Raw genomic sequence first — 14,829 nt, forward strand, 5'->3', positions numbered from 1 at the left:
ATTGGCCCCGTCCGCCGCCCGTCAGCAGTTCCCTTCCGCCCATTGGCCGCTTGCCGCCGGTGGGCGGGCGCACCGGCCAGTTCCGCATCCGTCACGCGGCGCCGCGCTCCGTGATTTGTGGCGCGGGGGCGCCGTCACCGCCCACCGGCTGCGACCAGCGGCGAGGAGCGCTGTCAGTGACGCCGCCGCCCCGCCTCCCAGCGCCATTGGCCCAGTAACCCCTTTTCGGGCTTTCCTTTCCCTTCATTGGCTAATTGGATTGGATGGGCGGCTGCGATTGGGAGAAAAGCGGGTCCTGGGGGCGGGACTTGGCTGAGGAGCAGCGTCCATTGGCCAGCGGCCCCATATGAGCGGTAGGAAGGTGAGGGAGGCGGGGCCGCCCGGGGTGAGGGTTGTGTGAGGTGAGGGAATCTCGCGGGGTCTCGGCGGCTCCGGGCGCGGCGGCGCGCGGTGATTGGCCGGCGGGGTCACGGGGGCGGGGCCGCGCCGGAGGGGGGGCTCCGCACGGCCGCGCGCGGTGGGCGGGGCGCGCCGGGCGCCGCGCGCTGATTGGTCGGGGGCGGCTCTCGCGCAGCCCAGCGGGCCGGGCGCGATTGGCTGCGGGCGGCGTCGGGCGCGCGCCCCGCGGGGGGGGGGGAGCGCGTGCCCGCGGCGCGGCGCGGGGCGGCGGGACCAGGTGAGAGCGGGGCCGGGGCCGGGCGGGGCGGGGACCCGGGGCCGCCCCCAGACCCTCCCGCCGCCCGCACCGCGGGCCCCCTGCCCTCCACCCCCGGCCCGACCCCCCCGGCCCGGCCGGCCCCGCCCCGCCGCGGGTCGCGCTGTCAGGGGCCGCCGCGTCCTGCCCCGCGTCCCCTCCCCGGCCCCGCGCCGCCCCGTCATTCATTTGCCACTTTCCCCCCTCCTTCGCCCCCCCGGGATCCCCGTCCTGCCCCGGCCTTTCCCTTCCTCTTTCTGTTTTTATCTTCTTTTAGCCCCCCTCGCCCCCCTTTCCTCGCCCTGCGCCCCCCCCCTTCACTTTCTCTGGGTCCTTGTGTGTGTTTCAGGCCTTCAAGGAAAAGTTGCAAACTCCCGAGTTGTTGCTGCTGTGAGGGAGCAGGTGCCTGGAAGGAGGGAGCAGGTGTCTGGAAGGAGGGAGCGATGTAGGAGGTGCCCGGGCTCAGGGAGGTTCGGGGGACACATGGAGAGGGTGTGGGAATGGCAGGGCTAGGCTGGCCAGCCCTCGCGGGGTGTTCAGGGCAGAGGCTCCGAGCCCTCCCTCCGGAGGGAAGGGGGATTGATCACGGTGTTTAATTTTTATAACAAGAAAAACAACAAAAAAACCAAAAGTGAAGGAAAAAAACCCACCCCAGCCCCACCCCAGCTGCCCAAGGATGGAGTTGGAGTAGCCAAGCCCGGCTGGATGCTGGGGAAGGGGTTGGCGCCCGCACACATGAAGAGACTCCCCGAGTTGTTTGGCTTCGCGAGGAGATAAGGCCAGTGGAGCTCCATGTTTTTAAAGGTGGGCTGTGTATGATGAAACCCAACTTCTTTTAAAGTGTAGCAGATTTAATTTTTATGGCCAAATGACAGCTTGACCCAGTTGTTATCCAATCAAAGGGCATTTTTTTGAATGTCTCTTTGTGGCACAACAGCCAACGCAAAAATGATGGCGGCTTACAATGGCGGTACGTCTGCGGCAGCAGCAGGTCACCACCACCACCATCACCACCACCTTCCTCACCTCCCTCCTCCTCACCTCCATCACCACCACCACGCTCAGCACCACCTGCACGCCGGCTCGGCCGCCGCGGTGCACCCCGTGCAGCAGCATGCCTCCTCGGCCGCCGCGGCCGCCGCAGCCGCGGCCGCCGCCGCCGCGATGTTGAACCCAGGGCAGCAGCAGCCGTACTTCCCATCCCCGGCCCCGGGCCAGGCCCCTGGACCGGCTGCAGCAGCCCCAGCTCAGGTACAGGCTGCAGCAGCTGCTGCAGTCAAAGCGCACCATCATCAGCACTCACAACATCCACAGCAGCAACTGGACATTGAGCCGGACAGACCCATCGGATACGGAGCCTTTGGTGTTGTCTGGTGAGTAGAGACAAAAATGAACCAATTTCTCCTTGTCATTCTTTACCTGATCATAACTCATCCTTGTTTTTGTCATTGGAATCAGAATACAAGAGAGCTGCTTACTATGAGTTTTTTTGCTGGTTCTTCTCTGTTCTTAGAAAGTTGCTTCGCTTGTTTGCGTTGGCAGAACAAGGCTCCCAGTGGTGAGGAGCCACCTCTGACTAAGAGCCCACCCTGCCGTTCTTTTCTGAGACAATGCAGCTTGTTTATGCCCTTTCTGTACCTTTAATTAGAGTGTGCATCTGTGCAGCTAAGCTATGCTTCCTAAAATTTCAGGTTAACAAATGAGCATTAGAATATTCATTTTGACCTGGCTTAAGAGTCAGAAACGAAAAGCGTATGAAAATGTCTTCCTTGTGCAGTCACCTGTCAAGATCTTTGTCTCGCGGCGGTTTGACCCGCGGTGGTGCTGTGTGCTGCTTAAAACAGCACAGCTGAACTTTGCTCCCCTCTCAAAAATGGAAATGGGATTTCCTGCCTCACTGTAGCGCTGCCTCCGGCCCTTTTATCCCCCAGCCGCATTTCAGAGGAGTCTGTCAGCAGAGTGGAATCTCTTCTAATGCATTTTGTGACTACCTTAGAGCCATGTATGTAATTACTGCCCTTCAGGAGCACTGGCACAAAACTGGCAGCAGTTTATATATATATATATATATATATATATATATATACATACATATATATATATTTGTGTGTAAATGTTTGTCAGTGTGCCCTATTCTGAGCTGTGCCTGGGAAGCACGAAGGCTGGCAGGGGGTGTTGAGGAGAGCAGGCGTGTTGCAGTGCACTTCCTGCAGCACGAATGCAAAGTTTGCAGCGTGCAGCTGTGTGTGGTGTCTCAGCCCTCTGCAGCGTTCCCAGCCGAGCCTCTGGGGTGCCCCAGGAGTTCTGCTTTAGGCACTGGCTGAGCTGCAGCTTCTTTGAGAGCAGTGACCGGGTCACAATCTGTGCCAGCGTACGGAGGCAGAGGGCTCAGCAGGGCAGGCCTCAGGAGAGCAAAACCCCTTCTCCCTGCAGCCCAGCCCTTCAAGCTGGCCACGCATTACCAGCCCAGTGTTGGTACCAAAATGGTGCTTTCTGAGAAGGCTGTGAGGGAGCTGCAAGAGCGAGGTGCAGGTCAGTGTTGTGGTTGCTCTTGTGTGCCTTCCCTCAGAGCTGGGGAGTTAATTTAGATGCTGAGTTCTCCCAGTCGGAGGGGAGCTGTTGTGCAGTCGGCACTGCTGTGCTCTGGCTGTGGTACAGCATTAAAAAGTGGGTGTAAAAGAATGAAAAACTGACAAGGAATCTGCTGTAAAAAATGATTTAAAGGTATTTCCATCCGTTTGTATATTTTTTAAAGTATGGAGTTTTTATAACTTAATTTGTCACAGTCTGCTTAAATGTATGTTGTTATGTAAGATCAGCCCTTTTTACCGGTGTTTTGTTTGCCTGTGCGTTTCCCAGATCTTTATTTTCCCAGTTTTATTCACCAAAAACAAGGTGCAGAGAGAGATCTGCTTCCACAATATTCAGTAGAATGAAAGGTCAAGCTTGCATATTTAAATATAATATCATTAAGAGTGCTGAGGGGAAAAAGGAGGTGTAGAGGGGAAGGGTCTGACTGACAGCAGGTAGGAAAGACAGTGGCAAAAGCATCCGCCCATCCCGAGCCCTTGGCCACGCACCTGTGGCCGCCCTGAAGGACCTGCCCCTGGGGGCCTGTGCCTGCAGAGCTTCAACTACAGCTTTGCTTTGGGGTAACAACAGCTTGGGAAAGAGAAAACAACAAAGGGGGAGGGTGTTAGCTAAAAGCAGAAGCTGGGAGCTGGGATTCATCCGGCAGAGCTGGGGCTGCACTGGCTGAGGATGTCATTGGTGGGAGGGAGTTCCTCTTTGCTCACGTGTGTTTGAATTCAGTGGGCACTGCTCGGCTTTTGGCATTTCATAATAACTTCTGCTGGTGAGTGCAGGCTGGATTTAAGAGTCTGTAAGCAGTAATTAAACTGAATTTTAGTTTCATTCAAAATGTGGAAGAATGTCCATGTAATTGAGTTTTAGCTACGTGCAATACATAAACACTGACTTGGGTTTTTATAGTTTGAGGTGACTTGGATGTGAGCAATGTACACTTGGGTCTAAGTGTGACACAGAATTCACAAAGCCTGAGCGACTTTGGGAGGAGGATTCTATTGTTTCTCAGTATCTTGTCTGAACGTTATTTGTGCTAATAGATAACTGAAAAGTTTCTATCACTGCTTCTGAGGGAAATGGATGTTATTGCATAGACAGCTGGAATATTTGCAGAAGTCTTTCATCTTCTACTGGGATGTGTCACTGCTTTGTTTGGAAGGTACAGCTGACCTGCAGCTCAGTTCAGTGCGTCACACGAGCGATCAGTGTGTGGTCTTGCACTTCCCGTTACTTCACCGAGAGAGATTTTCTCTTGGCAGTTGAATTAGCATTTGTCATTAGTTCATTTGTCTGGTACTCGATGATGTTTCGGGGTAGCTAATGTGCTCCTGGAGTTTTTCACTCGTGAAGAGCCAAAGCCTTGTGCTTCAGCACTTTCATTTTTAACTCCTGCGGGTGGGTGCTGCTGCCTCTGGTGTCTGTGCAGACAGGCTGTGTCCTCGCTCAGCTGGGCACCACTTCTGTGGAGATCAGCTGTCCCTGGCACAGCATCTGCTCTGCCTGCTGAGCTGGGATGGGGAGTGTGTTGCTGAAGCAGGGACAGGTGTGCAGGACATTCCCAGGTCCTGCAGGTTTGCTTCCCCACACTCTGGTTTGGTGAATTGACACAAACCTGGTCACGTTCCTTATTTGCCAAAACCAGAGCAATTTGCTCTTGGAGTGTTCCCTGCTTTCATGTTCCTAAAGTGCGGAAAAAAACCCCCAGATTTTAGTGTCAGAGACAAGCTCTGTCTGTGCCCTGTGGTTCAGACTGAGTAGGGCTGAGTTTTGGAAGTCTTGTGTCTGTTCCGAGAATAAGGAGCTGTCCTTTGGAGAAGTGCTCTCAGTTTTGCTGGGGAGACATGCTGCTGCCATCTGGTGGGATTCCTAAAATAATAATAATGATAATAAAAAAATGTATTGACTGAACCTGCCAAGGCTGATAGGTTTGGAGTGAGGGGTGAAGCCTCTGTCCCTCTGCAAGAGGTGCTTGTGCTGTTTCCGTGCAGGATTCCTGGATCAGTCAGAGGCTCTGCAGCTGTGGGAGGGAGATAGAGAATAATGACTACTGTTGCTGGTTCAAGGTGGTAACACTGCTTCTGAAATGTTGTGGAAATGTCCTGTTGGCCTGGATGTGTCCACTCCAGTGGGATAGGAATGTAAGGTGTGGGGGAATTCTGTTTGTCTTACGTGTGTCTCTTAATTTTGAAAAGTTACTGGCGTTCATCAAAGGTTGTGAAACCAAGCAATCTGTCTTAATAATGTCAAATCCATGTTAAAAGGCATCTCTGTGGAAGAGCTGTTACAAGTGACAACAGAAAAAAGTATTTGAATTAATATTTTTTTTAAATTCCTGATTTACCCCATTTGAAATTGTGTGTGTGGGTTAATGTACTTGCTTCTAATCCTTTTTATTCAGGAGGTCACATGACAGTACAATGTACCAAACAGTTTGGCTGTTGGTGTTATTGAACAGGACATCATGTTCAGACTGCCATAACTTTAAGGGCAGAAATAATTTAGCCTAAATCTGCTGTTCATTCCTAGCCTGCAAAAGCCTGAAAACACCAATGTCATTGCTCCATAAAACCCGAAAGAATATTGCATACAGTGGATTGTTGCCTGCACCCTGCAACTATTTTAAGAGGGTTTTATCCCAGTACTGATGCTAAGCACAGCAGCAGGAAAGACGTTTCCAGGATAAACCGATAATCTCCCATTCCTTTAAAGGAATGTGTCCTGCTGAGCAAGGATGCAACGGGGATAATGAGTTTGGGACAAAATTGCTAGAATGTATATTAAGAAGAAAAAAGGTGTTATGGGTTCAGCAGAGTTCGGAAAGTGACAGGAGAAGTTCTTCTGCTGTCTGATACTGCTGAAAACCACAATGATGTCTTGCATAGTTAATACTATTAATGATGCCTGGGCTGGTAAGCAGGAAAAGTTTAGGAAAATTTGAACTCTGGACACTTCTTTTATGAAATCCATTAAGACTTTTGGTGGGAGAGATTTTTTCTAAAGTTAAAGCTGTCTGTATCATCTTTTTCCAGTCCCTCAAACCTCACCTGTTAGCAGAAGACAGTACTTGACCATCAGGAAATATTCCCTGTTAATTAACATTAGGTTGACAATTGTTTGCTTTAAACTATTTAATGTGACATTTTGTGTTAGTCTAAAGTGACTTTTTTGTTATTGCTGAGCAGTGCTGACACTGTTCTGCTCCTCACCTCACCCCACCCCACCCCACAGTGAGAGGGCTGGGGGTGCACAAGGAGTGGAGACATGAGGGGCTCGGGGCCGAGGGGTGTTCCAGACCCTGTGGTATCGTGCCCGGTGCCCAGAGCAGGGGGAAGAAGGAGAAGGGGTGTTGGGAGTGGGTGTATGTCTCCCCACGTTGCCATGGTGCAGCTCTGTGGGGCCAGGCTCAAACCACGATAGTTTTCTGCTCTTTGTGTTCTACTTCAGCGATTTTTGCTGTTGTCTCGGGTGCCTGATGCAGATAGACAATGATTTCATAAGAAAGAGGCCAAGTCATTTTTATCCAGTTATTGGAGGGAACCATGAGGATGCCTAAGGCAAAGGAGGCAGCACTGGTGATGGGCACAGAGCAGAGTGTGGGATTGGCTTTCACATTCACCATCACAATGGAGGGAGCTGCAGATGATCATCTTGGACCCTTATGTCAGTATTTTCTATAGGAGTGCTTTATCTAAATTGGATTCTGACCCTGTTTGTGAAGAAATGTAGTAGAACAATGACCTTATTGAGGTTTTTCTATATGGGAAATTCTGCAAAGCTTTATGTGTTTGAGTGGTTGGGGTTTTTTTTCAAATTTCCCAAAAAGAAAAAAATCTGTTAACGTTTAAATGACTGTTGCCCAAATGAAGTGAATTAAATGAAATGGATGTAATAACTCTTTGCATTGAAATTAGACGTTGGGATTAGGTGAAATGCTATCCAAGTAATATACAAGATTGTTCATTTTTGTCTTGTAAGATGATGCAAGAAAGAAGGAATGTGAATAACATTTTTTTTTCTTGAAGTTGGGGGAGGACCGTTTGGGATAAATTAGTCCACTGTAAATTATGCCAAGGTCAGCGTTTCACAGGTCACTTGAAATGCAAGTGGCTTTGCAGCACCTGCAGACCTTGATGTTGTTTGTATTCACACAGGACTGGATGCTGATAATCCAGTTATATCCTGGTAGCATTCAGTAGTTTTTCTTTTTTCCTCTGAATTCTGCAAATGTTACAGCTTGTGACTGGATCTGCAGTCTAATATTGATTTTCCAGAAGACATATTTCAGATGTTCTTTTCCTCTCTTCCCCCGACTCTTTAATCTCTTTTAAGAGGGTCTTTAAGTTGTTGAATTCCCTAATCCAAACCAGAAGCTATTGGTATTTTGAGGGGTGAAGGTGTGGGGGATCCCCCAGAGCAGCAGATAAAAGGCTGTGACAGGGTCTGGGGGGAGGCTGCTGGCTGTGCCTGGGTTGCTTCATTTCTCGGGGAACAATGGGATAGAAAGAATAGCTTTGGGCAGGTAAAGTAGAGGAAGCCTTTGGGATATGTTTGAAGTGTTTTTTGATGACTTGTAATGGTTGTATCTGGGTCTCATGTATCTTTAATCCTCTGGAAAGTTCTGCCTTCTGGTCTGGGGTAGGTAACGTGCAGCTGTTCATAGGAGAAAAGCTGGCTCAAAGGTGTGTAGAGTTTGCTTAAGTAGAATTGGTGTTCATTAATGTAATTGGTGATGTTTTTTAAAAGGCATGTTAAAAATCCACAAGGAGCTTTAAGTGCTAGAAAATCTCGTAGTAGATGCTGTAAGTTTTGCCTTACTGGTAGTCAGAGTAGCTACTGCACCCTGTTTTGTAAAAGACCCCTGAGTAAGGTAGGAGATGCTAAAACCAAAGTGGCAGATGGCAGGCAAGTACAAACATGTATGAAAAGGATAGAGGCTTCTGGGGTTAATGCATTTATTTATTGATGATAGTATTTGTTCATAATCAGCGGTAACAGGGAAAAAGTGGATGGGATGGGCAGGGAATGAATGGGTGGTAGCTACAGGCGGTACAAGCCATAGCAATTACCTATCTCAGAAGGGTTATAAAAGCTAATGTTGTTGTAGCAGTAATTTTTTTTTTTTAATAACATAGGTAATATATTTTCTTTACTTTTTATTTCCCCCACTGTGTTCTGACTGTCTTTTTCATCACTTCTGCCTGTTTTTCTTATTTTCTGCTGTTGTCTGTGGTACTTGGTATGAAGTGTAGCTTATCAACAGCTTGCTTAAATGGGACAGTAGTGTTTGGAGATGAGGGGTAAATTGTAGAAAATAAATAACACTTCCCTGTGGAAATCACTGGAGCTCCATCCATAGTGCATTGTAGGAGGAACATGGGAAAGAGCAAAGTCATCTTCTCTACAGAAACACATGGCCTTCTTGGTGTATCCTGTGGGCACGTGGATGGGCTGCAGCCTCTGGGTGCAAAATGTGTGACTACTTGTGATTCCAGCATGTAGATCACAGAACTGAGTCTTGTCTGGGGCAATCCCCTGCTTGCCCATGGTCACAAATGCCTTAAAATCGTTGAGGTGCTGATACTTGTAAGGTTCAGTTTTGCCTTGTGAGTCTGCTGAGAGCCTCGATCAATTAAATTGTCAGCTCAGTTTTCTATGTTCACAGTTCCCTAATTTTCCTACAAATTGCCTGGGGGCGGGGGGGTTTCAGCAATTGTGGAAAAATGCCGGTCATGTTCAGGTGAACTCAGGTGTGTGAAGTGAGTGCAGAGCACGTGGTGCAGTTCAGGCTGGTGTGTGCCAGCAGGTACAGCCCTGTGAGGGGACAGGAAGGCAGAAAGCTGCAGGGGAGGAGGACAACCAGGTACCAAAATGGTGCTCCAAACCCACCAGAACAATAAACCAAACCTACCAGAATAATCTGGACTTCATTTCAGTATTTAAAGCTGCATCATCTTTTCTCATGCAATTGTGATGGATAAACGAAGGCAGACTTATACCAGCCTTGATATGAAACAACTTCCATGGCTACAGCTCTGGAACATGGCCATGTGCAGTCTTTAAAAGTGCTTAGTAAGAATTTGAGCTTTAATCTTGAGGGCTGAGGCAGAATCAGTGTGTCCTGGTAGTATCATTCTTTAATTTCCTGATGTGGTGTTTTTCTATAAAGGCTTGGAAGCATTTGTGTGTGTGAATGGAATTTTTATGCTCTCTATGCTGTTGGATATAACGCCAGAATGGTTATAGCAGAATCATTTTGAAGAATGGATATTCTCTTATTTCTTTAATTTTCTTAGAACATGGTATGATGGTATTTATGTGGAATTCAAAAAAAGAACTGTTTTTTCAGAGCATTCTGCTCAAGAACTCTTACAGGAAATTTTGTGGAAAAGTGAATATACTGGGAACTGTAGTAATCCTTGGACTCTAGAGGAGGATTTTCTTACCACTATTCTCTTTTACAGGAAAATACATTTTAATAGTTGCAAAAAAAAAAAAAAAAGGCTCACTTGAGAAACTGGTGTTTCAGTTTCCTTGTCCTTTTGGAATAGTGCTATTGCAAATTTTAATCCTCAGTCTGTTCCTGGTTCATGGCAGTTTGTCTCCATTATCCGGGTACCACCAGGCGGTGCTCTTAGGGTTTTCTTAATTTTGCAGCGCAAGTGGTGTCAGGGTAGAGCCTTTGCTTAATGGGACCAGTGAAGCTGGGGATGGTATTGAGCTGGTGGCCAAATAGTTATTCAGGCTTTGATCTATGTTATTGTGACTGTTTTCTGAAGAGTGACTTGACTCTCCCTTCTCCCTTGGCAGTGTGTGTGGGGTTTGCTGTTTTAGGTAATGCATTTTATTGTTTTATCTAATATAAATTCATGTAACTATTGAAGATTACTTGTCTGTGAATAGCAGAACTGACTCCATAAAGGCAATAGCAGCTTTCAGCAATAAGCAGTGTTCTTGCTGTGCACTGTTGCTGAGGTGTGTGCTGGCACTCGTGTGGGTGAGGGAGGGGAGCCTGGCATGTGCTCTGGGCCACGGGCCTTGGTTTCACTGAAAGCCATTCTATTCAGCCTTAGCTGTTTTGGTTCCTAATGGGTTAAGGTATACTACAGGAAATACGGAAAAAGTTCTCTCCCAGTCCATTTTGAACCGGTTGATTGATGTAGGGCGCTCCTGTCTGGAGTAGAGCTGCAGGTCACTGGCTTCTGAGCACAAGTGTGTCTCTGCCTTTTAACTGGGGACCTGTTTGGCTTCCTCCTGCCTTCGTTTTTAAAGGCCCTTGGCAGCCCGCGTGAGACTGTTTAAAAGGCCTCAATTAGAGCTGTTTCCCCCCAGAGATTGAATAGTGACAGGACAAAAGCATTGTTTAAAGGCTGTTCTCATCTTGCAGTATAACTTCTCTTTGGATGTTTCTGTAAGTTCTGCTTGGCTTGTTCAGAGCATGTCTTTGGAAGGGGGATTTCTTTTTGGGACAAGGAAGAGAAGGCATTATTATTTCCGGGCTGCTTGCCATCCATCTTTCTTAATTTTATCAATTCCTAGGCTAGTGTTCTTGGTAAACTGAAGAAAAGAATTTCCTGAGTCTCTCAGTGCTTTCTGGCTGTCCTGTGTTCTTCCCGATGCGTTTGAAGTTCTCTAGACCAGACCTCCTTGATGTTGATTTGTAGCTCGTGGCATGATGAAGCAAAATAGCTCTTTTTGTTATTGTTCTGGCTGACGGAAGGGCTGTGGATCAGATAGGTCATGGAGAGCCGTGCTGTTCCTCACATGAACGTGCACAGGGCAGCCCTGCCCAAGGTCACACGCGTGGGCTGCGTGCAGGGGGGTCCCAGCGCGAGAGGGGCAGCTCAAACCCGCTCTTGGCTCTGCGTGTACATTTAAAAAAAAAAGGAGGATAAGTACAGTCAAAACAATGCAAGAAGAATTGAGATACCATTTCTGTTTTTAAACAAAAGTGGGGAGTGTCCCTATCAATTCACATTTTTCAGGTCACAGCTCCTATTTCAATTGCACGGATGTATCAGAACAGATAGGAATGGACCCAAAAATTAAGATCCAATTTAGTTTTGTCAAGGGCACATGTCTTCTAAGTCAGTGTTCTCGGAGCTGCTGTTGTTAAGATAATGTACAGGTAAAGAACAGTGGGGTTTAGAGCTTTATGTTTTCCTGTAGTTCAGCATATGGAAATGAAAAAACCCCAACTACCAAACACAGAACCAACCAAGGCTTGTATAAAAATAATGCCCAGCTTTTAAAGTGAAATAGCAGTGAGTAATGACTAGCATCTACTTTATTTTTATGTCTAAATTCAAATTGGTGGGGGTAGAAGCTCCCATATAGTAATTGCTGTTAATTTAAAGGGACAGTGACCTGCATCACTAGTGCTCTGTAGTGCTGCTTCATCAGTGAATATTCACATCGTGAACTGGAAAGGATGTAAAATTAGGACCTGCTAGAATCCTCTTCAGGTTTAAATCTAAAAGCCGTTAAAAGTTGCCATTTATGATTTGGCAGAGAAAGAATTTTATCTTCTTGTGGATCCAGACTGTTTGTGGAGAGGGGAGTGTCTGTGTGTGCCGGGGAATCCTTCTGTGTCAGTGACTAAAGCAAGACCGGCCCAGATCCTGGGTTCTGGCAGTCTTTCTGCACCACTCTGCTAAAAGAGAATGTCCTACAGCTGCACTGAGAGGTGAAAATGTATTTTAAAAAATCTGTTACCATGGATCACTTGATTTAATTGAAGACAGTAAGAATTCTACCTAAGAGCTTAACTAAAAGCAATTTTTAATTATGAAGTGGAAAGTGCCTTTTATTTGTTTTTTCAATTATTATAGATACCTCAAGGTATCAAAGTGCTTTTCTGAGCATATTTGCTCGTTGATTGCACTTGAAAAGTCAGGATTAAGGACTTCCACCGTGCTTTTGCTGGCAGGGCATTCATTCACATCCTCACCCAAGCCCGTAAGCTGAGCTGCAGCTTCCCTTCTGTCCCTGATGAAGAAACAAAGCATTTATGTTCTTTAGGTTTGGATTGCTTATTGTTTTCTGAAGCAATTGAGGAAAAGTAGGTGAATGTTGACAGAATCGGGACCAGCTTTGACCTACTTGTGGCTTTTTTTCTGATCTCTGTCTTGGGCATGTCACCGTACAATTTTTAAGCTACTGTTTACTCATCTGAAACCTCATCTAAAACCTTGAGAACTGACAGGTGTTTGGTAATTTGAATATTAAATGTATATATCATCACTCCCACAGTTGTTCCCAAGGAGATTTTGTCTCTTACCATATGACCCAGTAAAGGGAATTCTTCTGTAATAATTTTATTTCATCCTGAACTATTGTTTAAACTTTGGGTTTGAAGTATTTTAGAGTCATTAATTTCATTCCCCTGGAATTGCACCCATGGTTGTGATTCCATCTGTTATCACAAGGTTTTTGACAGACTCAGAATAGAGAAACATATATTAGGATTTTCGTGACAGTTCATGGAAGTCACTTGAAGCTAAATACAGCTGTGAAATTTGGAGGTCAGGAGGGAGTCCTGCAGGTCAGACCTCAGCATTTCTGTGGATGGAGTTATGAAACCAAACCAGCTGCACTGTAGGATGTCAGTTAATTTGGTTTATAACAATTCAGGCTGGTTTTCTTCTGGTGGGAAGAGGGAGAGACACATTTTCCTTGAAGATCTTGTAATATTTTAAACAGTTCCTTAGGATGACATTTTGTGGGTGAGCTTTAGAAATGGGAAAAGGTTGAGGATCACTGGAGCTGTGCTGCCTCTAGCACCTGGTACAGGCCACCTGGCCCCGGCACCAAGACATGAACAGGGTTGGCTGGCTTACCTGAAAATTTAGATTTTGCAAATTTTACAGTATTTCAGACATTTGAGTAGTAACCAAATGACATCTCATAGAAATTAATTGGTTACATGTTCTGCTGTTGCAGACACGAAAGAATTTTAAGCAGTCTTGTGCCACTCTCAGCAGGCTGTTCACTCAAAGGTGCTGTTCACCTCTCCACTTTAGTGTGTCGCTCTAATGTCCCCGGATTTCTGAAATTGCCTTTTGAATCTATTGAAAAGGAGTAGTTATGGCTCCAATGTAATTGAGACTGTCAAGGAAATAGGTGGAATTTTTACAGCACCGTGAGACTTGATGGTATGTGACAGAGGATCATTCACTTCACTGGTCCATGGTAATGGGAGACTGATGTGTCTTTAAATGCCCTGGTAATAAATAGAAGACTGATTTTTACTTTTTTCCCCCCTTCTTTTTTGCAAGGCTGTGGGTCTTTCTTAAATCTCCATTAACATGTACTAAAATATGAAGCACTTCTTTCATGTTCCAAAAATAGACCCTCTGAGACATCTTCTAGACTTTTGGACTGTAGAGGTTATAAATTTATTTATTTCACACTTGTGTTTTGACGTGTCACTTCTGTTCCTACAGTAATTCAGAGAAGGAATGACTGGGCAGGGTTGAGCACATAGAAATCTTTACATAGAAAAAAAATTGCAGCAGTTTGCAATAATTTACATGAGTAAAATGTGCAGTGGAAGCCTTAGAAAAGCTGATGTGAAATGCCTTGTGTATAGCTACAAGGACACAGCTGTTAATGTGGTTGGGCCTTTTACCACCATTGTCAACCAGCCTAAAGGATGATCCTGAGTTGCCGTTCTGGGAAAAGCTGCGTTGCCTGGGAAGGAGGCGGCGCTGAAAGAACTTGTGTCAGATGTGCTGCTCCTTTGGCTCTCAGCTTTTGCTTTGGTTTGTTCAGTAGCAGAGCAATTGAGACGTCTCTGCTTAGTGTTTACTTTGGCTGTTGTGAAGTGTTGGGGTTGGGAATTACAGCATCTTACAGGCTTAGTGTGTAATTTAAGCAATACTTTAGAATTCAGTGATTCTAATATCCATGCCTGTGCAAGACAAATAAAATACTGTTATCTAAAGTAATTTCTGGTAAAGGGAATGAAAGAGAAAGTGTCAGCTATGGAGCATTCTTAGTTTCAATTCTGTGTTCTGTATTACTGTAGAATACAGAATTCCTTAGAATAAGGAACAGGCAGAGTAAGTTGAAACTTGAGAGGTCAGTAAATGAGATTTGTCTCTTCCAGCTAAAAACCTTGATGATTGTTCATGGCTTTATCATCACTACAGAATTTGGGGAGATGAATATAAATAGCAGTAATTCATAAAATTAAAAGGTACCCTCAGCCTTGTACATAGATACATATTTATTTGTGTATATGTATACAAATACATCAAAGTCCCAAGGCTTAATCCTTAACCAACAGATACAAATATCTCCCTTGGTGGAAGCAGGGAACACTGGAGTATAATTACTTTGAAGTACTCAGTTTCAAATATATATTGTAGACTTTGGTTTGAATACTCTTCTGATTTTCTCCTATGTCAGGAAACAGACATGATGGTGGTGAAAAAAGGAATGGCTGAAATAGGGCAGATGTCCCCTGGAAGGGGAAGTGTTGAGGCATTGATTGGGATGAGGTGCTGAGCTGCTTCACAGGGATTACTGTGTGACTGCACCCGAGTGAT

At 46.2% G+C, this 14,829-nt stretch overlaps 1 protein-coding gene across 3 annotated transcripts in view; it reads left to right on the top strand.

Annotated features, from left to right (window-relative positions):
* The first annotated feature begins 341 nt into the window (after positions 1–341).
* The window catches only part of NLK (nemo like kinase), a 38,222-nt gene continuing 23,734 nt past the window's right edge, over positions 342–14,829 (top strand). The window contains exons 1-3 of one of the 3 annotated variants that reach the window (XM_069033308.1): positions 635–676; positions 1,044–1,498; positions 1,632–2,067. In XM_069033308.1, coding sequence (XP_068889409.1) covers positions 1,643–2,067 — 425 coding nt within the window. In that variant the 5' untranslated portion in view covers positions 635–676; positions 1,044–1,498; positions 1,632–1,642. Of the gene's footprint in view, positions 362–634; positions 677–1,043; positions 2,068–14,829 lie in introns of those variants that run through there. The other 2 variants (XM_069033307.1, XM_069033306.1) reach the window with 2 other exon arrangements.

Source organism: Aphelocoma coerulescens, chromosome 19 (assembly GCF_041296385.1).
Source record: "Aphelocoma coerulescens isolate FSJ_1873_10779 chromosome 19, UR_Acoe_1.0, whole genome shotgun sequence".
Taxonomy (NCBI): Eukaryota; Metazoa; Chordata; class Aves; order Passeriformes; family Corvidae; genus Aphelocoma; species Aphelocoma coerulescens.